This window comes from Carassius gibelio, chromosome B6 (assembly GCF_023724105.1).
Source record: "Carassius gibelio isolate Cgi1373 ecotype wild population from Czech Republic chromosome B6, carGib1.2-hapl.c, whole genome shotgun sequence".
NCBI lineage: Eukaryota > Metazoa > Chordata > Actinopteri > Cypriniformes > Cyprinidae > Carassius > Carassius gibelio.
In genome coordinates this window covers 2,624,653-2,650,189 of record NC_068401.1, presented here as the reverse complement: position 1 = coordinate 2,650,189, position 25,537 = coordinate 2,624,653, and the positions used below count along the sequence as shown (strand labels likewise).

The following is a 25,537-nucleotide window of genomic DNA, read 5'->3' as shown; positions in this document are numbered from 1 at the left end:
TACTCCAATAATTAGCAAAAACTCAATTCAATCAGCATTTTATTTAGGACAACATTGAAAAATATACACAGAAACCCAATACAGAAAATGTACATTACAAACAAGAAAACAGACACAGATAAAACAAGAGGCAGATGTTAATGTTCATGGTCAGTTCTTGTAGGTTGCGTGCAAATGGGCTTTGAATGCTGCAACAAAAAGGATTAAAAATCCATTAGACGCATTATTTACCAAAACACTGAACTACAAACAATTCTCAAAAAATACTGCAGTTTCAAACAACTGCTTGACTCTGGCATGATCGGTTACCTTCCTGGTCATCCCATAGTTCAGCAGCTGCAGAGTTCATTGGACTATCATTGTTGGGTTCTAAAAGCAAACATTCATGAGTACAATAATCCAGACAAGACAGCTAGTGAATTACTTAAATCAGAACAAACCTGCTACTTTATATTACAGGGGAAAGTAGTTGACCTTACATTAATTTATTAATCTGAATAACAGTATTCCATTTATCAGCATAATCATAATGTCCAAAGTTTGTTTCATGTTATGGTTTAATTTCAATTAAACATCCTGAAGGTTGTGGCCAGATTTAAACTCATGAATCAAGTGTGGAATATAAGTGAGTTTTGCTCGGCACTACTCGTATCAAAAGCATAACCTACCTCCTAATAAACTCTGAATGGACAATAGAATGGAGCGGACATCATATAGTGCAGACCACTTGTCCTTTAAAATGTCTAGGCAGATGAAGCCATTCTCATCAACATTTGGGTGGAAACAAGTAGTGACGAATTTCACCCGAGGGGCATTGTAGGGGTACCCACTAGGAAACTCCAGGGAAAGTTTGTACCTCAAACCTTCATAAACCTGAGCAGGGACAAAAAAATAGATGGTTTTAAGAATAAATCTTATCTAGATAAGCATATTGCATGTAAGAAAACCATTTTGTGGGGAAGAAAACCGTTGTTCTTACCGTTCCTTGAGCTCCATCTATTGTGCCAATCCATTTGAAGAGATTGTCAGACTCTGGAAATGCTGAAATGCCCTTGTCTCCTGACATCTGCATTTAACAATGCACCGAGTTAAACTACAGTTACAAAGGCCAAACCAAATAACAGCTGTACAAAAAGTTCTTACCATTAGCGTCATCAGCTCTTGCTGAAGCCTACGCAGGAAGAGGAAACATTGACAATTAACATGAATAATTATTTAAAAAGAAAAAGCACTAAAATTATATATAAAGATTTTAAATGCCAGTCTTTGTTATTTCAGATGCCAAAATTAATGCAAATATGGTATTAAAAACAGTGAAAGAAATTTAGAAAATAGCGCCTAATAATGTACAAGAAGCCCTAATGGATTTCCAATCAAACTATACTACTTATGAACACCAATAATGTAAACGTTCCTGTTGGAAATCACAACACATTTAAAGGATTTTAAACCGCAGAGTTATTTCTATAACATAGAAAGATAATCTATGTATTGTTTGAATACGCTGAATACTTTTGGAACAATTTAACTTAACAGTATAATTGGGGGACTACAATTTTCTCAGAATCATGCGTTACTCAGAATTAAATTTCTTGTGATTCTGCCGTTATTACAAGTTCAATTAACAGTTCTGACAGATGAGCAGAACTCTTCATTGACACGGTTTAATTCCAGTGCAATAAACAGTATTTCAATACAAATACTGTTTGAATTAATAATACACTTTTCTCAACCGAAACTAAAAGAATAAACAACTGTAGTGGTTACAGAAGCATAATTATTTGATTCCTTAAATGTACTTCAAGTTAGGAAATAAATCCCGAAAGGAATCACAGATGCATTACCAAAAAAGGCCAGTGTGTAACACATAGAAGCGTTCAATACATTTGAAGGGAATATCAGCAACAATCAAACCTTTTAGTGACGGATCCTTTCGACACGCTGACGTTGGTTTCGCTGCCCTTCAGTGCTGCTGTGGACGAGGCTGCTGCGGGGTCCATATTCTGAGAGGCCATGGCGTAAGATCTGCGAAGGGTCGACAGGAGGAAAAACACTTTGTTAAAACTCGCACATCTAACCAGTCAAAAGAGGTTTCCAACACCGAAAACTCGTTTACGTTGTATACCTTGCGTTAGTGAGCTTCACTCCAATCTGACTTAGCTAACCGACGGGTGGAAACTGAATCTAGTTAATGTAAAACTAGAGGCTTAAACGAACTGTTTTTAAGAACAGAACTGAAATGACTTTCATTAGAATGTGAGGTAACTTATACTTCTAACGTTACATGTCTATGTTTGTCGAAATCCAGCAGCCAGTGAGAAGCTAAACAAGCCGATGTAACCGTCATACAAAACTAACGATTGAAAAGCAGATCTATTCTAACATTACCTGAAATATAATTAACTACAACACATACACACTCTCAAGTTACTAGGTTTCTAGTTAGCGAATTCGCTAACAATTCATTTATATAAACAAACAAACTATACAAATCATCTTGTTATAAACATTAAAAGCAGTATTGTTTAAATGATTCGTATTATTACCGGCTGTGTTCAGTGCAGTCGACAAAACTAACCGATCGATGAACGAAATTTTTAAATCACATCCCGCCCCACTGTTTAAACTTAATCTCCGCCTTACCATCAGTTCAGCCAATCATAAGCACAGAATACGAACAAAGCGAATGCTTAGCAACCAATCAGCACTGATGCTAGGCATAAGACACTTTGATTTGATTGGGTAATACGGCCAGAAGGGTGTGGCTATAACCGTTGACTAGTTTGAGTCATTCAATGCATCAAACGATCTAGTTTTCATTTAAAAACACCATTTAGGACAAAACTGTTTATTGGTAAATATAATTGCATACATTAATAAACTGTTCTACATTTTCAGTTATGAAATACAGTAGATGAGTGTAACAGGTATGAAATTCATTTAAAAAAAATAATTTAAATACCAACCTCCACACATTTTTTAATAAGCTATAAAATCACCCAATTAAACTTTTTTCATTTACTAAAATAAAAATAAAAAACCAAGCATATATAAGTTAGAAAATATACTATAAGGTAAAAACATCACGGCTCGTTGTATAGTTCTGCTGTGAGAGAAGTAGCTTCTTTGCTTTTGTTTTTCAGAACAATGCAAAATATTTAAAAAGAGACATACGTGGGAAATTAATTAACTAGATAATCTACATTTTAAAGAAAATATGACATTTCATAAAAATGGGGCATAAATCATGAGAAACACACAAACATACTAAATGTCCATTAACCACAGTATTTTTTTTTTTAAACCATTAAGGCTCTATATGTGCCTCATTAGATATTCAATTCTTTTAAATACAAAGTCATGAAAAAAAAACACATTTGTTGACAGAAATCAGAAAATCAGATCTCTAGACAAGTTTAGAAAATAGCATGTGAAATGAAATGTTGAATTTTGATTTGCCAAGTAAACCCCCAACGCAACAATTTCTGGGCAACTTGCTCATAATGCCTGGGTCTTCTATGAACATCGCACAAACAAAATAAACAACATAAAGTTACAGTTATGATAAACTGGTAACACTCAAGAGTGTCCGTGGTCCAACGACTTGCGTGGCACTAAATGACAAGATCATTTTCTGTTTTCTGTGCTTCCATTGCCTTCTGCATCTTCTCCACCATCCATATTGGCACTAGAAATGGTTTCAATTCATCCAGCTTCAATTCAGGACAGTCCCTAAGATTCAAAGAACATTTCATGATGCACGTTACCTGTAAAATTCATGTTTTATTTAGTAAGAAAATGTTTATTTACTTGTAGTCTTCACTTCGGGCAAGATCAAGAATGTCCTCCTCTATTAGAAGATAGGCCTGAGAAGAGAGAGTTTAAACATGATGATGACCAATTTTAATTTAATACTTAATTTCTGGGTTATTTATTCATTTATTAATGAAATAATATACCCAAAAATGAAAACTTGCAGAAAATTCACTCACCCTCAGGCCATATAAGATATAAATGAGTTTGTTTCTTCACCGGAACAGATTTGGAGAAATGTAACATTCTTGCTCACCAACGGATGCTCTGCAGTGAATGGGTGCCATCAGAATGAGAGTCCAAACAGCTGATAAAAACATCACAGGTGATCCACACCACTCTAGTCCTTGCATTAACATCTTGTGAAGCCAAAAGGAGCTTGTCTGTAGGAACCCATTCACTCCAGAGCATCCATTGGTGAGCAAGTGATGCAATGCTACATTTCTCCAAATATGTTCAGGTGAAGAAAAAAAATCTTGGATGGCGTGAGGTTAAACTTTTTTTTTTCTTTCAGGAAACTTTCATTTTTGGGTGAACTGTCCATGTTTTGAAAACAGAATGCCCTCACCATCTTTCCTCCGGTGGCTCTCATGTGCTGTCTTTCTGAAAGCCAGTGTTTGTCCTGGGCATCAGCGGCATACTGAGACACAATAGATATTACCTCCACATGAACACCGAAAAAGCTTAATGTATGCTCAGAAAAAGACTGAAAGTACCTTGAAGAGCTCTGCATGTTTGATGTAGATTCTTCCTCTTGTCCCGCCCATCCCCAAAGCCCTGACATTATATCAGTACATGTTGAACGTATACATCCAAACATCAGCTACTGTGGAAAATTTAATATAACATAATTTGAGCAAACCTTTGTACACTTACTTATTTGCCCTGGATCCCAAAACGAATGTGCTGCTCTCTGTCAGTCTGGATGGGTCCCACTAAACAGACATCAACACACTCACATAAATATCACATAAACATTTCAATATCAGTCATTATGCTATTTTAATCCAAATGCACATACCTTAGGTCCTTCTCGCTTTATTGGCTCAGATATTTTGAGTTTTGCTCTGCGTAGGATGTTTAAAAATGTCAAAAACATAAATCTTTGATGTGTGGAGGTATCAGATAAAGAAACACGAGGACACTTACCCAGTGTTGTATGAGGCTGGTCTGTCTACAGCAGTACCCGGAGGACGACCTTTCCTCTAAAAAATTAACATTAATAAACAAACATTAGATATTTATAGCTGTTAATAGTATGTGGACAGAAAGTTTTTTTTTAAATAAATTATTCAGCAAGAATGCATTATATTTAAAAAAAAAAATCTAAATGCTGTACTTTCAACTAATATACGAATCAGCACAACTGTTTTCAATGTTTTTTAAACATTAGAATGATTTTTGAAGGATCATGTGACAGTGAAGACTGGAGTAATGATGCTGAAAATTCAGCTTCGATCACAAGAATATATTACATTTTACAGTATATAATTTTTTTTTTTATTTGTATTAATATTTCCAAAAAGGCTTTTTTTTTTTTACCTTTTTAGGGATGGGACTGTCTCTTTGGCCTGAGGTGTCGTCTGGCTGCCGTGCACGCTGTGAAATGAAAATCGATAAGAAATAAAAAATCAAATAAATAAATAAACAACTTATAAAAAAAAAAAAAAAAATCAGAACTGAAAAATGTTACAATTCCAGTTACATTTATAGTTTTTCAGCTAAGTGTGCAGGTTTTTACAGACTAATTAACATATTAAATTAAATTCTGGAGGAAATGCATCACATTTACCTTCACTGTTGGATCAGCACTAGGTTTCAGGGACATTTTCTCTGTATCAGGAAAGAGCTGCTTTGCCTAAAACAGAAACAGAACATCAACTTATAATTTGATTTATCACAAATTTTAGCATTTATATTTGTAAAAATGTGCATAAATGATGTTGTACATGTTCCAGGCAGTTTCTGCAGGCGTCTCTGATGAGCTGGTCGGGCTGAACGTCTCCTCCTACATTCTCTTTCACATTGCTGGCCGCCTTCTCAAAAAACTGCAAAGATGAAAAAAAAAAAAAAAACATGATCTCAGCAATTTAAACACATGAAACCAGTCCCAAAATAATAATGTGATGGATCAGTCACCTTCATATATTTTCTGAACACAGCACGGATGTCTTCATTGAAGCTGGGCTGCAGAACGGTCCGCAGGAGGTCCATGGAAATGACAGGGTCTGTATAACTACAGTACACACAATCACATGCTCAATCAAACACACTGATGTCTTGAAACAACCACAAATAACCTACAAATGAGCACATTATCCTGCGATGGGACTAAGTTCTGATGAAAAATCCACATTAGAGGACTTACCTAACCGCCATCTGTGAGCGCCGTCCTCTGCGATGCACCTGTCTGTGTTTGATCATGATGTTCCAGGGATTCTGCCATTCGGAAAGAATGCCAGAAAAGGTAAATGGCCATAAAAAAAGGATACAACAATCAAGATCCAATCAAGAAAGGCCTATTAATAAATAATTTACAATTGCAAGTTTATGCAGGTAATCAGATGGTCTATTTAAAAAAATCATTTTTTTATATATATATTTTTTTTTAAAATACACTACTTTAATAAAAAAGTTGTTTAATTTCAAAAAATAAAATGATTTCACAATGTACAAATTGTTAATTTTGCCCTAAAAACAAGATTGGTTTTCTCTGTGCACATTTTTTTTTCCTTTTATATATTTTTGGTTGAAATATGAACTATTAAAGTTTCATGCTCGGTTATGGTGCATACAGCGACTGAAGATGAAGATGTTAAGGATGATGACACGAGTTTGACTCACCACTGTCTGGATCCGCTGCTCGGTGAAGTCCTGCTGGAGCCAGTCTCTGCGTCCATCGCCCCTTTGGGCCCCCATCATTCACAATCAATATACTCTCAGCGGATCAATGAGAATCGCTAGAAAGGCTCCAGGGGTCTCTAGATGCTGATCCCTTCACCGCTGCCACCTGTCAGCAACTCAGTGCAGTCAGATAGCTGGCGAGCTAATTCAGACACTTTTGAGAATAACCGGTTTAGCGGCACGCGTTTCGAAACAATGAAGTAATCAGAAAAAAAAAAAACACTGTCAATGTTCGACAGCTCGATGATTTCTCAATCGCTTCCTCAAGCTCAATGTAATGCAGTGACGTAAACAATTTTCTGGCTCGAATTTCAAAATAAAAGTCTAAGGTTGGTGGCGGGCATGCGCATCCGCACCATGGGCGTGGTCACGCGCCATAGTCGCTTACACAGAGCAAGCGGCCATCTTTGTTGTGGCACGGAAAACGCTTGTTTGAGAAGAAATATATTTCCAGATAAATATTGGGAATATTCCAAATATAGGAAATAATTAATATACTTCTTACCAAGGATATTCGACGTCACCTGCAAACTATGCATTTGACATGACACACAATAAATATGAATATATATAAATATATATAAATATCTACTCCAAGGTACTTTAAATTATACCAGGTATATATCAAAATAAACAATGGTAATATCATGGTACGTTTTGATAATGTTACTGTACAACGTTTCTGATGACGTTTCAAATATGCACATCGGGTATGTACAATAAATCAAATAAGACAGCAAGAGATTGGTGCATGATTCCAATATTTTACTGAGAGCTTTTCTGATTCAGAGGAAAAACTTTATACCACTTTAGGTGATGGGAAATGCCACAACACTTATAATATACAGGCAGAAGAAAAATGATATAAGCATAGACATATTTACATTCACTGAATCTTTGTCTTCATCAGAATAAGATTACAGGGGAGACATTCATGGCATTTTAGAGGACGCTGAATCAAACGCAATGGCGACCAAATATAAACCAATCAACATGACTGATAAATACAAATCGTTTAAAAGCCTAGTGTGGCAAAGCGTACGACTAATTAAACAATACAGATCTGTACAATTCATCTTTTCTTTTTTTTTGTAATGAAAAATATCAGGTCATGCAAAACAAAAACCCAAACATACCTTTGTAAGAAAACAAAGAAAAAAAGGTTATAAAAATAAAGTTATGAATAAATGGATGATTTTGCTGGTTACACTGTATGCATTACTGATGCGATCGTACACCATTCTACTTTAAGATACAAGATAAAATCCTCCTCTTTTAATAACACTTTGGCTTAGTTTAAAACAACCATTTCATAATTTTTATAATTCATAAACAGTCATTTAGAACCAAAATGTTAAAATTAAAAGCATGGTGAAAAAGACATCTTTTGTTTCTTTCCAAATAAACGCACAAGAGCCATGTAGGAAAGCGACAAACTTCATAGCCATGTTCTGTACAACATCTACAGTTTTGCTGGTGATCCACTGGGACTAAGATATCCAACAAGTGCCCAATGTATAAACCAAGGGTTATATTGGATTTTATGAAAGGCAAGCTGGGTTACATTACACGTCAAACCACTGGAATGCTTTTAAACTTTTATATAAAAGCCATTTCCCAAGTTTGGCCTCAAGACAATGTAGTCCACTAATAAAAACAACAAAACAAACCTATACTTTCTTGGAGGTGATTGGGCGTACAATATGAATTTCTACATACGTATTCGCAGGGCAAAAACAAACAAAAAATAAGATCCACCATTGTAGTGTTAATAATAGCAACATTTCAAGTCCAATTGTAGCAACAAATCCATCAATAACTTTGCTCTTTTCCTTTTTTTTTTTTTTTAAATGTACATTCAAAACGCTGCCCAGTGATACAATTTAAACCAATAGCATCACGTAAACAAATCTCTGATTAGAATAAAAAACAAAAAGTCAACTTTTAAAGCACTTTTCACGAAACTGTGAAATCAAGGCAATAGCAACCAATTCTAATAACTGGACACCAATGCAATTATTAAAGAAAGAATAAGCCACTCATTTACTGCTTCCTTTTGAACACCCGAAATGAGAGGAAGTTACACCATATTAACAATCTAATTAATTCTCAATAAAACACCACAAACAGTTGGAATAATGCTTTCATAACTAATAAGAAATTGTACTTTTCTTTTTCCACTTGCTAGACCTAAATGCTACAACTGATGTGACCCAGAATGCCACATTAGGACAGGCTTGTACTGTACAGAAACCAAGAACGCAATAAAAGTAGAAAATCCTTACGGTTCTACAATTTCAGATTGGCTATCGAGTTCTGTACAATATTTTAGAAACAAAAGAAAACTGACTGGCTTTCGCTCCAAGATGGATGACTGGGTGGAAACTAGATTATAAATATTTTTTCTGCTTCTTTACTGACCTTTTGTTATTACATACAGTAAATATTCTGACATGAAGCAACCAAACATAACCTCTAAACTCCAAAAGAAACGGGTTTAACAGGAACTGATGAATGCTTGGAGAAGCACTAACACTAACGTATGTCAGGATGAAGGCATTTAAATATAGCTGCCTGATCGCCGATCGTCTTCTGAATCATCTAAAACAACAATATACAAGCATCGGTGCATCAGCTCACTGACAGCGTCATATTTCTGCCAGTGAGAAAAGCACAGAGTTAAAGAGTGAATATCACAAAGCCTGTCTTATTTCAAACCAAAGAAATACGCTATTTTATTTTGCTTATAAGAATATGAAGCCCATTTAAAAACTGTTACTTTTTGTAATCTTATACTATTTTTATATACACTGTAATGCAAAAAAAAAAAAAAAGGAATAATAATTCACTACCGTAATGCAAAATATATTTAGGTAGTGAAACCCCAGTGCTAACATGTTGCATTGTGTTTTTTAATTTGGACTGACTTTATTTTTTATAAATATAATTGTAGTAGTAACTTTTTAACTGTAATACAGTAAATAATTACTGTATAACAACTGAAAATAATGCAATGAAAAATTAACCATTTAGAATAACGAAAACTACAAAAACTTGAATGAAAATGGAAAAACTTGCATGATTGTTGAAGATGATGCTAATGAAAAACTTAAAAGGCTTTCTGTTTTTTCTTTACGCAAAAATGTTTTCTTTCGATCTTGGGGTGAAATGACATTTCAATGAGATTCACCCTAAAAAGGCCAACAAAAATAAAAAAAGATATACATGACTACATTTACCAACAAAAAAAGTGACCAAACTATCAATACACTGATAGAAAACCCAACAATTATGAAAGCATAACTCAAAAGTCCTAAAACAAATAATATTAAATAATACAGGCGGAAGAAAGTAAACAAATATGGGTCTTTCTTCTTCTTCTTGGGTGAACATTTACATGTCCAGTGCCCATCTAAACCCAACAGCGCAATATTAAACCTCTCATACAATCATAGACTTTTTCCCATGAACATACATACATGCACGTGGCCAAACGCCCAGCGCCGCGGTCTAAATGTTTGTTGTGTCCGGTGCAGTCTTGTCAACAGGACTGCTGTTGTCTTGACTCGTAGCCGAGCTCTGCTCCTGAACCGGTTTGGAGTCTTTGTCTCCTGTACTGGTGGAAGAAGGACCAGGTGAGGGCAATGAACGACCGTAGACCTTATACGCCGACAGGAACTCCTGGATTCTCTCCGTGGTAGGCTCCCATTTACTAAAGCCAGCATCGTTTTGAAGGAAAATGACCGCCGTTCCATGGACAGACTTGTAGTAAATCTCTTCTCTGAGAGACACAGAGGAGAAACATGAGTTAAAGGAATAGGTTACCAAAAAGGAAACCTTTATGGTGCGTTCACACCAGACACGAATGAAGTGTAAAGCATGAGTGATTTACATGTTAGGTCAATGCAAAGATGCAAATAGACATCCAGCGGCGCGATATGCACAAATGAGGCAACGCGAATGACGCGTTATGCGTGATTTGTGCAAATTGAAAAATCTGAGCTTTGCCGAAAATTTGTGCGACGTTAACAATTCAGGATCTTGCTGTAGTAGTGACATGATTACGATGTAGCAAATAGAGGCAAAATTCGAAACAACAAAGAGGAATTATTTTTGTGTTTAACCACAAAAGAGCTGTTTGTTTCAGAAATCGGCGAAACATTTTTAAATAGGTGCAGTCTTTATAAATAAACCTCATATTTGAGTTTAAAACAACTACATTCTCACCTGAAATACTTTTAAAACTACATTTCATGACACAATAAAAGTAATGTTAAGAAAATGATCTGAATAAATGGTGGTTGAAATCACAATGCTGCATGAACTCAACTGGCAGAAGCCCCTCCCATGACTCGAATTCACGTCTTAAAAAGAGAGTTAAACACACGAATGAAGTGAGTAAACTCAAAATGTTCAAACATCCAACTATGTGCAAATAGCGCAATTTATTCGTCTGGTGTGAATGCCCATTAGGCCATTCAAAATGTAGATGAGTTTGTTTCTTTATGGGGACAGATTTGGAGAAATGCATTCCAGTGGATGCTCTGCAGTAAATGGGTGCCATCACAATGCGAGTCCAAACAGCTAATAAAAACATCACAATAATCCACACCACTCCAGTCCATCAATTAACATCTTGTGAAGCCAGAAGTTGTAAGAAACATGATTAAGTTTTAAACTTCAAACCGTTGTTTCCAGCTACTATACAAGTCCATAATCAATAAAACTTGATCTGTGCATATTTCTCTACTGATTCAGATGAGATGACTTTTTCACTGGAGAATTTAATATTATGGATATGTTCGATGGAAGCAAAGATTAAAGTTATAAATGCCTTAATGTATTTGTTTCTTATAAACAACATTAATAGACGGACTGGAGTGGTGTGGATTATTGTGAAGTTTTTATCAGCTCGCTTCTATTAGTTTGGACTCTCATTCTGACGATTTGTGCAGTGAACGAAACTAAAACCACAAGGAACAGACCAACAAGTGTCTGACCTTTTGCAGATGTGCTGCGAGCCGCTGCGGTACTCGTGCTCGAAGGCAGGCACCATCATCTGGTGTCTGCGGAAGCGGCTGGCCTCCATCCGTGTCAGGGCAGGGGTCGGCGGGTCACGCCACTCGGGCACAAAGATGATGAAGGACAGCGGCTCGCTGGAGCGTTCCAGAAGATCCTGAGAAAGATGGAGAGAGCGATGAGAATCTATATGTGATATATTCTGATCTAACAACTTTGGGATGACGTTAAAAGGTTTCTCCACCCCCAAATGAAAATGTTGTCATTAATCACTTACCCCCATGTCGTTCCAAACCTGTAAAAGCTTTGTTCGTCTTCGGAACACAATACGAGTTATTTTGGATAAAAACCGGGAAGCTTGTGACTGTCCCATAGACTGCCAAGTAAATTACACTGTCAATGACCAGAAAAGTATGAAAAGCATTGCCAGAATATTTCATTTGCCATTAGTGGTTCAACCATAATGTTATGAAGTGACAAGAATACTGGCAGTCTATAGGACAGTCACAAGCCTCCGGTTTTCATCCAAAATATCTTCAACGAAGATGACGAACAAAGCTTTAATGGGTTTGGAACGACATGAGGGTAAGTTATTCATTTTATTTTGGGGTGGAGTGTCCCTTTAAGAGTCACTCACCTCAAAGTGTGTCACCATGGCATCCATGAATTCCTCACAGAACGGAGGGTTGGCCTCAAAAGAGCCGCTGGCTGGAGAGAAGCTGAGAAATGGCCTGTGAAGACAGAGAAGAGTGACACAATACGGCAAATTAACCTCTCTGAAAGAAGCCAAGACTTCTTTTAGAAAACAACTGAAAAATTACAAAAGTCTGAAAATGTTAGGATGGTGTTTTATAAAAGCGATAATGGTTTTGGTTTTATCATTTTTAATAAAATTAACCAATTAAATGTATTTAAAATAAAAAACAAAATACATAAACCCTGAAAATATCAAAACATTACAGTACATTACTGTAGCACTTTCAGTAAAATATAAACAAACAAGCGAGCACAAGTTAATCCTCAAAAGCTGTTGGAGCATCACTTTTCGTTGCCTTTTCAAACTATAAAAATTATATTAAATGACCAATAACGGCTTATATATATTATTATTATTATAATATTAATATATCAGCTTAAAACCCATCTCTTCCATATTTATTTGACTCTCTAACTTTAGCACTCACTATTCCAATTCTATTCTTTAAAAAAAAAATCTAATCTTTTTGTATTCTATTTTCTTTTCATTTATTATGCAATTATGTGTGTGTGTGTGTGTGTAAGACCTCTAACGCTTGCTCTATTCTTTTTCTATTCTATCGGTTTTCTTTTTATTAATTATATTATTTAAAAGCCCTTGCTACGTGTACTGTGTTAAGCTAACTGAGACTTGTTATAGCACTTATATATCATTGCTGTTTTTGTTGTTTTTGATTGCTTCCACTGTCTTCATCTGTAAGTCACTTTGGATAAAAGCGTCTCCTAAATGAATAAATGTAAATAACACATCTACATACCCTCGAGATCCAAAGAAGCCATCAATGTCTGGAAACGCGGAGCAGAACTGCTTGAAATAGCAGTTAAGAGGAGAAGCAAAGCACTCGAATGTAACTCCAAACTGTTTGTTGAGAGCCTCAAAGACAGGAACAGGCAGCGCTCCCTGCAGACCGGACCCCTCGTTCACTCCGGAGCCAAACAACACCTGTGATCCACAAGAGGGCGGAAACATACATTGGTGCTGTATTTGGCTTCCTGATTGATTACCAATGTCTGTGATAGGAGTATTACCTGGTATCTTTTGATAAGGCACCACACACGAGATAGGAACTTTTCAAACCTCGTGTCATCAATACAGCTGTACCGATACAAGAGTTCCTGTTTGTGCCAGAGAAATAAAGGTAAGATAATAAGAATCCAACCTTAATCGGTTGTGAGCTAGTGCTGGGCAAATAAATCGATGCTTTGAGAAATGATTCAGCATCGATTCTGAGATTTTCCGAAGGCATCACGATTCTTTCATAAAATTCTGAAAAGTTGAGTGTGCGGCTAAAAAGTAAATTAGAGCGCCATCTGCTGTTGAGTTCAGAATCGATTCCAGAGAGAATCGCAATGCATTCGGAAGATCTCAGAATCCATCCATGACTGCATCGATTTATCGTTGCAGTCCTATTTTGAGCTAGTCTAAGCATATACACACACCAGTTTGCTGAAATGTCCGCGGTTGACTTTCACCATTTCCCCTTTATACCGCAGACAAGCAACGTCATTCTCGAAGTGCAGCTCAACACGCGGCTGAGGAGGAGACGGGATGGACAGTCTGACTGGATAACAATACACCAACCGGTCCTGGACCTCCTTCGGTTCGGTGCCGTCCACTTTAAAGCAAGAAGAATAAATCACAAGGAAGTGAAGGAAAAAAAAGCATTTTTCTTGGAGCTGGTCGATTTTTGTCCACACTAAATCCTGACAGATTGACAGACCTCTCCAGCTCTTACCTGAGATGTTGCAGTCTTTAAGCAGAGTAAGGTGCACCTGGCGGATCCTGCGCACATATTCTGCAGAAATATGGTAGATTTTTGAACAGATGCCCTCGACGGAGTCCTTCGCGACGGACGCCACGTGAGGCCCGCACTGCTTCCGCAAGTGCTCGAGTCGATCCTGAGGAAAGATTGCATTACGATCATACATATGAGGTAGGCAGATCAGAACAAAACTAAACGAATGGGAATGTACCATGTAGTCCTCCTTGCTGGCAGAATGGTCTCGTCTCAGCCAGTTCATCGTGTCCTCGACGTTCCACTTCACCACTTTCCGACTCTCAGGAGTTGCATTTCTGTGCGACCGGGAAATATTACTTTAATTCAGCATTCCTGTGCATCTAAAAAAAGTGTTTTAGTAACTGATATGAATAATTACCTGGAGTCGATCATTTTCTTGGCCGCCTCTGCATATTTAAACAGGAGTTTCCTGGCCTCTTCCTTGTATTTGATACGAGAGAGCCTGAAACGTGTTGGAAAATTAGTTGCCGTATTGAAACATACGACGCAAAAACAATGAGAAACGTTGAACACGGATGTTCTAGAACCTGATGGGGATGTCGTTCATGATTTCTCTGAACATGGATGTGGAGATCACCGGGTCGCATTCGCTGGGCAAGAGCGGATCCAGACCTTTATCCACCACCTTTCTCTCCAAAAGCCAGCGGTTGAAGGATTCCCGCGGGGGCTCTATGCCTGAAAACAGTCAATCAACTGTTTCTATCAATTATTTCTAAACAATAGAATATACTTTGATCAAAGCTGAATTTCCATCATCATTACTCCAGTCTTCAGTGTCAAATAATCCTTCGGAAATCATACTAACATGCTACTTTTCTGCTCAAGAAACATTCATTATTATTATTATTAACCACAGTTGTGCTGCTTCATATTTTTGAGAATACGTTTACGGTTACATTTATGTTTTTTTTTTTATTCTTTGATGAATAGAAAGTTCAAAAGAACACAAAAAATCTTGTATAACATTAGAAATTTCACGTTTGGCTTACTGAATAAAAGTACTAATTACTTCAAAACAAAAACAATAACTGAGCTCCAGTTTCCATACATCAACTTTGCACTGCACTCATAAATCATTAATGCTAACCCAAACTGGAATTACTGGAATTATAAAACAATATGCTACTAGTTTCACTACATTTTCAGCAGCATAAAAGTAGAAAACAGACAAAATACATAGTTTTTGTTAAGGATCTCTCGTATGTAGAATGTAAAGCTTTTTTATGGGAAGATGTTAAGTCATATATGAAGTCAGCGGTGTGCTCATACCTTCACGCTGAGAGCACAGCTCATGGTAGTGCTGTCGTAGTTTGGTGGTGAGTTGAGCTCTCTGTAACTCGATCTCAGGGTGTGGAGGCAGGTGGTCCGCCGGGGCTCGCTCGCGGATCACAGCGTTGGTTTGAACGTCCAGGTCCCAGTACACCCTGAAACACAAAGACCAGTTCAGACACGTCATGTCTACAGAGCTGAACCGCTCTCAGTATACCTGAAATCACTTTTTACTTTCACTTTTACATTTGACTGATGCTTTGAGTCAATGCTACTGATTAATGAGATGTAAACAGAGTCCATACTCACACAGAGGGCCGGTACGGAGCCGGTGCAGGGACGCTGGACGCGCCTTGTTTATCATCTGTGGTGTTGACCCAGGGTTTGACTCCTGGCGTGCTCGGAGAAATCGGGACAGTGGGAGTGGTTGGAGTGACTGGAATCTCAACCTGAAATCAAATACACGTTATTCACTTAAATAGGATCAAATGGGTTGCTGATAAATAGATCATTTTTTATGTGCTTTATGTATTGTAATTGGAGGTGCATGATAAATATCGGCCGATAATTAATGTCCATCTCGTCAGCTGATAATGGACAATGACTCTGTGAAATCACAAACCTGATGTAATTTACCGCTGATTAGAAAACTGGCTTTACTAACAAGATGCGGTTTTATTATCGGACGGTATTTATCGTGCACCTTTAATTGTAATGTATATTTGTTTGTATGTTTATAAGGATACTTTTTTTTTTTTTTTTTTGCCAGCTGTTATTGAAAATAAGAACCTGTTCTTAATTAACTTTCCTGGTTAAATAAATAAAACAATATGCAGAAAACAGACCTTTGGCCTCTTGAAACTGTTAGGGCCTGCTTGAGCGTCCTCCGATGGATGTCTTTTACGCTGACCGTTGCCCAGACCTGCGTCGCTCATTGCCTCGCCAGACACTGGAGCCGCGTTCAAGCCCAGAGGATCGGACTAAAACAACGGCAAAAGTAGGACAGTGTTGTTGTTATTGTTAACTAAAACTAGTAGTTATCTATGGAAAACAATTTACTCTTATGCATATAGTGGATGCTTTTATTCCAAGCGACTTACAGAAGTTGCTATAATACGGAAAACATAAGTATTAGATGTCATTTAATTTAAGTTAACAATTAACTAAATACTAAAATAACACTGATAAGCAATTAAGTACTGCTTTCAAAAATTTAAACCAAACAACACACGACAATGCAATTACTAAAATTAAAAGTTTCAATTTAAAAAAAAAAGCTAATTCAAAATATTAATACTAAAACTCCATAAAAAGTAAATAATGTATTACTTAGAACTTAAAATGAAAGTGTAATATATATATATATATATATATATATATATATATATATATATATATAAATAAAATTTAAATTCAATTAAATTAGATTAATGCATTTAGCAGACGCTTTTATCCAAAGCGACTTACAGTGCATTCAGGCTATCAATTTTTACATATCATGTGTTCCCGGGGAATCGAACCCCCAACCTTGCGCTTGCTTGCTAGCGCAGTGCTCTACCAGTTGAGCTACAGGAACACACACACACACACACACACACATATATATATACTGTATAACCAATATTTAAACTAAACACAAAAACAAACAAAAAACCAATGGTGAAATGGCGACTGTATACAATAAATGCTGTTAAAGTTTTCCCCCTAAATGTTCCATCTGCAATAAAGAGATTTAATTGGTTTGGAAGCCTGAACTTACAATGACATCATGCTGGCCCAGGACAGGCATCTCCCACAGTGACTGATTAGTGAATCGATTGAAGTAATACGGCCGACTCTCCCTCTTACTCCAACATTTGGACCATCCAGCCTGAACCAGCTCATCTGTAAGTGAAGCTAAAAATCAAATGCACAGGACACAGCAGCCCCAAACGGAGTCCAATCTGTCATTTAAAGCCTGAGAGATACACACCTGGCAGCTCTTGGATGGGTTTGCTGGTCGAGGGTGATAAAGGAGCCGCCTGTGACGTGGACCCGGTGGGCGACATGACCATCGCCGAGTCTGCCTTTATTGTTGCGTGGTTTTCACTCGTCATAGCTCCTCATCTGTCCTGTCTTAAAACAGAAAATACTGCATCTTTACAAAATGCAAGCATTGTAATACTGAGAGCACGACATAGAGTGGCCATATTGAGCATATGACAACATTTTCTGTTTTGGTGTGAAATGTGTCGGCAGAGGTGAGTGTGAATGAAACACTTCCCATGATAATAATCAAACTTAAACCTAATAATGAAAGTGAAACTTTGGACTAAAAAGTGTTTCAAACCAGCAATTCATTCATAAAACTGATTCCCAAAGAGTAAAGGATTTAAAAAAAAATAAAAAAGACAGCACATTAAAAATGAAACAAAAAAAAAAACAATCAATAATCACAAGCTTGGCACTGAATATGGTCAACATGCGACCGAAGCTTTTGCATTTTCATCCCACTTGTGATTTTTTGCAGGCTTTTATTTATCTATTTTTCATATATATATATATATATATATATATATATATTTTTTTTTTTTTTTTACTCTTTGGGAAACTTTTTTTGGTCTATGCACCTCGTTTGGAAAGTTTTGACAGCGCGCTGAGTTATTCATAAAACTGAGAAATGACCTACCAAAAACTAAAGCAATATTTATGAATAAATTTGGTAATTATACTCCAAGATAACATATTTTAAAAGCATAGTATTACTACAGACAACAAACGCACAATTAACAGATCAGTGCTCTAAAAGCAATTAAAAAAATGTTTACAATTATTTATTTAGATTGTAATATAATAATAACAATAATATGGCATTTAAAAAAACTATGATTACCGTGTTATTACTTTGTATGGAATTTCCAGGGACCTTACAAATAATGTTAAAAGGTTATTACTCGGTCTTCATAAGATAAATATTGAGTATTATATTAAAGTGATGGTAATCCCATGTAACGTGAAGTGTAAAAAAAAAAAAGTCTGTATATAAATACGATCCAACGTTAATATTTTACTTTACAGTTTAAACGTTACTCTGAGGAACTTCCAAGAACACTATGGTAATACCGTGGTAAATGTAAGGAAACTGAATAATGGTACTTCGCTTAAAATTAAGAGTGGCCCGAGCTGACATGCATTTAAATACTAACAAAAAGTAATTTATGGTAAAACCTCAGAAAAGACCCAAACACAGGGTTTTTTCCACGAATGAAAAACTATGGCGGTAACATGGTACGGGGATGGTATCGGAGACAAATACGCTTCTACCACCGTGTTAGCGTAGGTTTTTTGTTTCGTAAACCCAAGTATCACACCATACATCTTGAATCTACTCTACGCGAATGTTTACTGCGTTTATCATCGTTAATAAGAGCGCAAATGAGCGAAAGAAGGGCACGCATGCGCCTGCTACGCCGCCCGCCCCAGATCGAGCCAAACCCCGAAAACAAACCAAAGAGGAGGAGAAAAACATCCAACAAAGAGCTCCGGCAGAGCGAGCCGATGTGCAGGAGAGAGCGGGGAAAATACGACCAAGTGGCGGAGCAAACATGCTTCTTTTGGGCACAGAGAGGACGGGGATAGTCAGCGCCATCACAACAGTGTGTCAAACCGCTCATATACTGAGTTTAAACCCAGTCAGTCTCCGACCGTTACGATTACAAATTTTAGGCGCCACTTTTGCTTCGTCGAAACGGTCCACAAAATGGCGCGCGGTCTCTCTCTCACTCACTGCGCAGTATAAGGTCTGTTTATTGCGTGAGTTACGCGCGTTTGCAGAAACAGCGGGGATATTAGTGTGCCCCGTGCATTCCGCCACACGCCTATAGCTCTACTGGTGCTATTCGGTGGCTGAATCGCTTACCTTGGAGAGGTTAGATCGGACTCTTCGAAAGGCTTTGCGCTATTCGGTTCGGACCCGCCTCCGCCTCTCCCTCCCCACCGACTCCGCCATCTTGTATCGGGCTCTCGGACGCGGTTAGTGCGCATGCGCGGCTCTACAGTGGAAGGCGTCAGAGCCGCGTGGCCATTTGTAGAGAGGCGCTCATTCAGTCAGTCTATTCTACTAGGAAAAACATAAACAAACTATTATTCTTAGGAAACTATATGTGAATGTTCTTCTTTATTTTCCTAAAAATGTTTGTACTTTTACTTCAATAAAAGTGTCTTTGTTTTGACTTTATTTTGTCGTTTTTTTCCGTCTCCAAAACAGGCTATTTACATTTAGCGTTATTTCCTTTATACTTTTAACAAATTAAGGACTTAATTTTTTTTTAACAAACACTTACTTTTAGTTATTTTACTTAATGACATTCAAATAGGTTTTGAATTATTATTATATGAAACCTAAACTTCAAATTCATCTTTAATTATATAGCACAAGTGCTTCACAAAATTAAAAATCAAAACTCACACAAAGAAAACAAACACTTGGAGTCAAAATTTCCATATACTTCAAAAACCTAAACGATTTTAAAGTTTTATAAATATGCATCAAATAAAGGCTGTTTAAATGACAGTTTTTTTTTTTTATTAACTTACAATTCCACTTTTGAACATTTTACTTCAATCATTACTTCATTTGAACTATTGTGAATTGCAGTTTTGAATTCAGCTCATTTCCTGTTTGTACAGGATGCCATTTGCACTACATTCATACATCATGTGTGCTTTACTGACCTTTCTCCTTCTTTCACGCTGCTCTCATTTATTTTTATTTAAACGTTATATTGATGTTTTCACTTCTGCTTATTGCTAGCTGTATTCTGCAACATTTCTAAACACACTATAAATCTAGAATGCATTCAATGTCAGTGTTATTGTAGTATTTTTCATATAATCTCATATTGCTTAAAAATTTCAGTTTTGAAGTTTTAGTAATTTTATGTTCTTTTGTCATTTTTATTAGTTTTACTTTGTGTGTGTGTGTGTTTAGCTTTATTGATAGTTTCAGGTTTAATCATTTTATAAAAATGATTTTATTTTAGTAAACAGTAAAAAATGACTGATTTTAACGGTAAAAAACAGAAAATGCTACAGTACAAACCAGTTAAATGGTTAACAGTAATTTCCTGTAAAATTTACGGTAAAATTTAAGGTAAACCCATTAAACCTAAATAGGTAAAAACATTAAACTTAAAACGGTGTTACCGTATTTTTTACGGTATAATTCTGGCAACCACAGCTGCCAGTTTTTTACCGTATGTTCAAACTTTTTTTTTTTTTACAGTGTTTTTTATCACTGTTAATTACAAGGCAGCATTTCTAATTTCCATGTTTATTTACACTGAAATTGCTAATAAATCTCCCAAACAACTAAACGACTTTGGCAAGTAAAACTGAACTGAATGTGAAATCTGAAAGATAAAAAAACTTTCAGTTTTCTTGTAAAATACACTCTGATACTCTGTTTTATTGACAACAAAAAAACATTTACCACATCAATAAGCCTATAAACATTTGAAAGGTTTGTGTTAACAATATATTCTCAAATCACAAATCAGGACTTCGGAGGTATTTCTGCTCTTTTGTGGGAGGTAAACCAGATCAAATGTTCTCTGTTGTGTCTAAACTTGTGCTATATCCTCAAAGAGCATGTGACGCGTTTCCTCGCCCACTCTTTTCAAACAGGTTTAAAAAAGAAAGTTTGATGTGCTCACCCCATAATTGGTGGCCAAAAGCTTGAAATAGCATTTTTTCTGACCTTGATCCTTCAAAGTAAGCTCCACCTTGCTCCTCCGTGGTTGCAAGTCGAACCCATTTCTTGCATCATGTGATTCAATGAAAGCTTGCAACATGGGCTTCCAAGAAGCCATGAACTAATTGAAGGTTCAGTCTCCCAAAATTAAAGGGCAGAGCACTGGAGTCTGTTTAATAGCCACTGTTCCAATATTACCTCACTGGAAATAATGACAACTTCTGGAAATGCTGCAGCTTTGCAGTGAAAGAAATTAAAATAAATGCTGCAATTCTTTGTAACATGTTAATGTTTTCATTGCACGTTATCATGAATTACTGCCATTATTGTTGCTGCAAGGTCGTATGACATGAAACGAAGAGGAACACCCTTTTTCTTCACAAACTGCTCTTATAAATTCTGGAAGCCTGTGAAAAGGGGACAAAGTGAATCTGACTAAAAGAGGAAGGAATACAGCGAGGGTGCAAGAAAACATCTGCTTCTTCTGAGAGTTTATATCTGAGAAACATTTCCACACCGCTGTAAGTATTCGATTATTGTGAAAGACACTGTTTTGGGAGGGAAATATGGGAATAAGCTGTAAGCTTGCACAAAATGTGTACAAAGTTTATGGTTTCATTTTGTGGCATCACTCAAAAGGGATCGAGTGCCTCCAGCACAAATGGAGGTAGGTTTATGTTTCTCAATTGGAAATGTGCATTTTTTTATTGAGCTTAATAAGGTTTTTACATTATTGGCTCATATGATTTATACAGCGTCCTTCATGAAGTGCTTCCTATTTAGAAAATCTGCAGTATGTCGTACACTTGACCCAAATTCTCATAGAAATATCTGAAATGTTCTGAATTTGCTGTTATTGAATTAATAATTAATATTATTTATTCATTTGATATTATTTAAAATGCAAATAAAAATATTTATTTTATTTTAAATCATTTAAATATATTATTTAAAACTACATTTACACACAATCACTGTGCAGTATTTGTGAGCAAAACAAAATATGTAATTATTATACATCAAAGTTTAATTATGAATAATAATTACATAGAAGTATAATATTATATATTTATACTAAATAATTAAAAATAAACTTAAAACGATAGTTTATTTAATAAATGTTTTTATTGTTTTAAATGATTTAAAATTAAAATGATAATTAAAATATTTATTTATGTTTACATTTTTTCAGTGTCACTTAAAATGACTGTTTACCTATACTGTTTATTTTTTATTATTAAAAATGTGATTTATTTATTAAATGTATTTATTTAAGTTTAATTATGAATAATAATTGCATAGTAGTATAATATTAGTCTATATATTTATTCTAAATTATTTAAATAAACTTAAAATTATTGTTATTTAATGAATATGTTTATTTGTTTTAAATTATTTAAAATTAAAATGATCATTTATTTATTAAAATATTTATTTATGTTTGAATTTTTTCAGTGTCATTTAAAATGACTGTTATCTTTGTTTATTTTTATTATTTAAAATCTGATTTAAATATTCAGTTCATTTATGTTTAATTATTTTAAAGTATTCTTTAAAAGAACATTTCCATTTACACAGTTTCTGTGCTTTCCCGATGTGAACAAAACATATGTTGAAAATAAAGTAGGTGTTTATTTTGCTTGTATAACATTGTTTTAGTTGTTATGTTTTCGGGGTACTGACCTGGAGAAGCAAATGTGTTTGTGAACTCTAGTAACCCCAGTCCCTTCTCAAAGCAATCATCACCTTACGGCCGAAAACACTTTTCCAACTCTAAACAATGTCCACTAACACACACACAAATCTCATGTCATGACAATTTCTTGTTCCCTAAGAAAACTTGATTTATTGTGAAAAAACTCTTCTGTTTAACAAAGAACTGAAATGTAAAGACATGTGGCTTTCATTCAGCATCATTGTGTGTCAAAGGTCACCTAGAGTATTGCACACGGACAATGCATTTGCAGAAAGACTTTGTAATTACCTCTTGACACTTAAAGGCATTTGTGAAATCTTTCTGCCTGCCTGAGACTGTCTTCTTTGAAGCAGGGTAAATCAGCCGGACCCCGGGGTCAATGACCTTATAAAGCCCATTTGCGGGATGCTTTGTTTTGATCCTGTTTGTTCCTGTTGGTTATATCTGGGTGACCAAAGACAGCTGCCTCCAGCGTCACACACACATGCGACCTCCAAGAGAGCGACCTCATTCAAGCCTTTTATTCGCTGTGTCTCTGTCATACTGAGCAAGTGATATATTAAATGTTTAGATGTTGTGTTCACGATTATTGAATTTCTCTGGCAAGTTATTATATGAAAAATTAAATAGAATATAATGAATATCATTACATTATTATTAAAAATGATCAAATATCATAGATTAATATTTATTTAAAAGTATTTAAAATTGTTTCCTTTAGATTTCTTTTTACATAAAATGTTAATTCATGCATTTATTTATTTTTAATTATTTAATGACACATTATATTTTTAAATAAATGTATAATTATAATTTATTACATTTATTTATTTATTTTAAAGTATTAAAAAATGCAAAAATTATTATTTATTAAAATTACTTATTTAAAATGTAATGCATTTGTAAATTTATTTATTAAATGTATTTATTTTAAATTATAAAAAAATAGTGCAAATTATACAATTATAATTTATTTATTAAAATTACTTTTTTATGTAGTTCACTCATCGGTTTTAAATTAAAACGCATTAAAAAAGTTATTCAAAATCAAATGTAAAATACGCATTTATTTAGTAACATTATTTATTTATTTAAAATTAAATTTAAATGTATTTATATACTATATTTAAAAGTTAATTTACATAAGGGGTGGAAGTTCTGTATCCCAGTGTAAGCAAAACTATTTTATTTTTGTTTCTACAATTCTGAATAGTTTTATGCAGTACTGGATAAATGCTTGCTATGGTATACATTTGCTGTTGATCATACTTTAGTGTAGTGATTTAAACAAACCTCAAAATGTGACTCATCCCAAACCTTTTGAACAGTATGAATAAAAAGCACCGGAACAGCATTACAACAACCTCAAACACTCAACTGCACTGCAGCAATGCTCTCAATGGGGATGCTCTCTCTCTCTCTCTCTCTCTCTCTCTGCTGTGCATTCAGTCTCTCCTCCTCCGCTATAAACACACACACGCAGACAGAGACCTTTCACACACACTGCTACAGAGACGAGAGACGACAGACTTGGACTTCTTTCGCTGGATATTTTCTTACATAAGCTTGAAAGGCAAGATCATTCTCTTATCTACTTGCTGTTTGTATATTTAACTGAAGAACCTATTATCCTGCCGCCGCACTGAAGAAGCTTTGAAGAAAGCTGCACCATCTGTGTACAGACGTAACTCTGGTGCGATCTTTAAAACTAATGCACGAGGAAGGGGTTTTGGTGCACTATAGTTTCAGATTTGAACTAACATAATTTTTTTTAAATATGTTATTTGGATTTAAGTTGTATTATTTAAAAAAAAAATTTTAACTTAGAATTTGAATCCATTTAAATTAATATTTTACTTTATTGATTCATTCAAATCTGTTAATTCATTGTTAATTATTTACGTTATTAATTCTCTTTAGTTAATTTCAGTCCATTATATAAACTCCTGATCTGAAATTATTTTAAACTTGGCATCTATTTCTTCTTATTCACTGATTATGTATGTATTGAATAAAAAGGACATTTAAATTGATAATATGAATAAAGTGGCTTTTTGTTGTTGATGATGATTTGATGATCCTGGACTGAAAAAAAAAAAAAGATGTAGAATTTACTTTGAAACAAATTTCATAATACATTTCAAAAATTACTAGGCTTCTACAAAAACACTAACATGTTGAATTTTGAATTATTAAAACTGAAATAATCTTTTTACAGTGTGATTGACCCAGGTTTCTTTCAACTGTCTCTTGCTTACTCTGTTAAATTAAGTAGGCTACTTGTTGTTTTTCAGGTCTACTGAGGAAACATGGGGCTGCTGCAAGTCTCCGTCTTCTTTCTTCTTTCTTTAATCGCGATGACTTTAGCAGAGCCGCCTGGATGCAAGATCCGCATCACTGACAGAGGACTGGAGATGTGTAAGAAATCTGACAATAAGATCAATATTTAGACTTAAATGTAACTATCCTTTAGTAGCCTATAAACTTCTCGGACTGGCCTCTGTTTGACATTTTTACAGTGAAGGCCGAGACAAAGAAGTTCGTGGAAGA

The 25,537-nt window shown here is 35.4% G+C and overlaps 4 protein-coding genes across 10 annotated transcripts in view; 1 reads left to right on the top strand and 3 right to left on the bottom strand.

The window, feature by feature from the left end:
- Positions 1-22: 22 nt before the first annotated feature.
- Positions 23-2,647, bottom strand: ube2c (ubiquitin-conjugating enzyme E2C). Of its 2 annotated transcripts, none has more exons than XM_052559906.1 (7): positions 2,547-2,647; positions 1,915-2,025; positions 1,144-1,171; positions 980-1,066; positions 669-873; positions 310-369; positions 23-188 (listed from the first exon to the last, which is right to left on the bottom strand). In XM_052559906.1, exons 2-7 carry the CDS (start codon positions 2,013-2,015, stop codon positions 151-153), a joined length of 519 nt encoding a protein of 172 aa, XP_052415866.1. In that variant the 5' UTR covers positions 2,016-2,025; positions 2,547-2,647; the 3' UTR covers positions 23-150. The 2 variants fall into 2 exon arrangements, with proteins under 2 accessions (XP_052415866.1, XP_052415867.1); XM_052559907.1 differs by having other exon boundaries at positions 2,126-2,560.
- A 185-nt stretch (positions 2,648-2,832) lies between these two features.
- On the bottom strand, positions 2,833-7,005 carry LOC127960266 (deoxynucleotidyltransferase terminal-interacting protein 1). Its single transcript, XM_052559908.1, has 13 exons — positions 6,658-7,005; positions 6,182-6,252; positions 5,953-6,049; positions 5,763-5,861; positions 5,606-5,671; positions 5,356-5,412; positions 4,963-5,018; positions 4,835-4,880; positions 4,690-4,748; positions 4,530-4,590; positions 4,382-4,453; positions 3,811-3,866; positions 2,833-3,732 (listed from the first exon to the last, which is right to left on the bottom strand). The coding sequence occupies exons 1-13, from the start codon at positions 6,733-6,735 to the stop codon at positions 3,615-3,617; spliced, it is 936 nt and encodes a 311-aa protein (XP_052415868.1). The 5' UTR covers positions 6,736-7,005; the 3' UTR covers positions 2,833-3,614.
- A 462-nt stretch (positions 7,006-7,467) lies between these two features.
- On the bottom strand, positions 7,468-19,599 carry pcif1 (phosphorylated CTD interacting factor 1). 3 transcript variants are annotated; one of them, XM_052559222.1, is made up of 16 exons: positions 19,459-19,599; positions 17,533-17,675; positions 17,320-17,444; positions 16,406-16,540; positions 15,870-16,009; positions 15,561-15,715; positions 14,819-14,966; positions 14,650-14,733; positions 14,467-14,566; positions 14,229-14,391; positions 13,933-14,108; positions 13,522-13,608; positions 13,251-13,435; positions 12,374-12,467; positions 11,718-11,893; positions 7,468-10,498 (listed from the first exon to the last, which is right to left on the bottom strand). In XM_052559222.1, the coding sequence occupies exons 2-16, from the start codon at positions 17,654-17,656 to the stop codon at positions 10,228-10,230; spliced, it is 2,163 nt and encodes a 720-aa protein (XP_052415182.1). In that variant the 5' UTR covers positions 17,657-17,675; positions 19,459-19,599; the 3' UTR covers positions 7,468-10,227. The 3 variants fall into 3 exon arrangements, with proteins under 3 accessions (XP_052415182.1, XP_052415183.1, XP_052415184.1); XM_052559223.1 differs by lacking the exon at positions 19,459-19,599 and adding an exon at positions 19,048-19,442; XM_052559224.1 differs by lacking the exon at positions 19,459-19,599 and adding an exon at positions 18,433-19,028.
- A 1,804-nt stretch (positions 19,600-21,403) lies between these two features.
- The window catches only part of pltp (phospholipid transfer protein), a 10,476-nt gene continuing 6,342 nt past the window's right edge, over positions 21,404-25,537 (top strand). Inside the window, exons 1-3 of one of the 4 annotated variants that reach the window (XM_052559919.1) lie at positions 21,404-21,812; positions 25,282-25,405; positions 25,507-25,537. The exon at positions 25,507-25,537 is cut by the window's right edge and continues 69 nt beyond it. In XM_052559919.1, the coding sequence (XP_052415879.1) occupies positions 25,297-25,405; positions 25,507-25,537 (140 nt within the window). In that variant the 5' untranslated portion in view covers positions 21,404-21,812; positions 25,282-25,296. Of the gene's footprint in view, positions 21,813-21,878; positions 21,959-24,436; positions 24,681-25,281; positions 25,406-25,506 lie in introns of those variants that run through there. The other 3 variants (XM_052559918.1, XM_052559916.1, XM_052559917.1) reach the window with 3 other exon arrangements.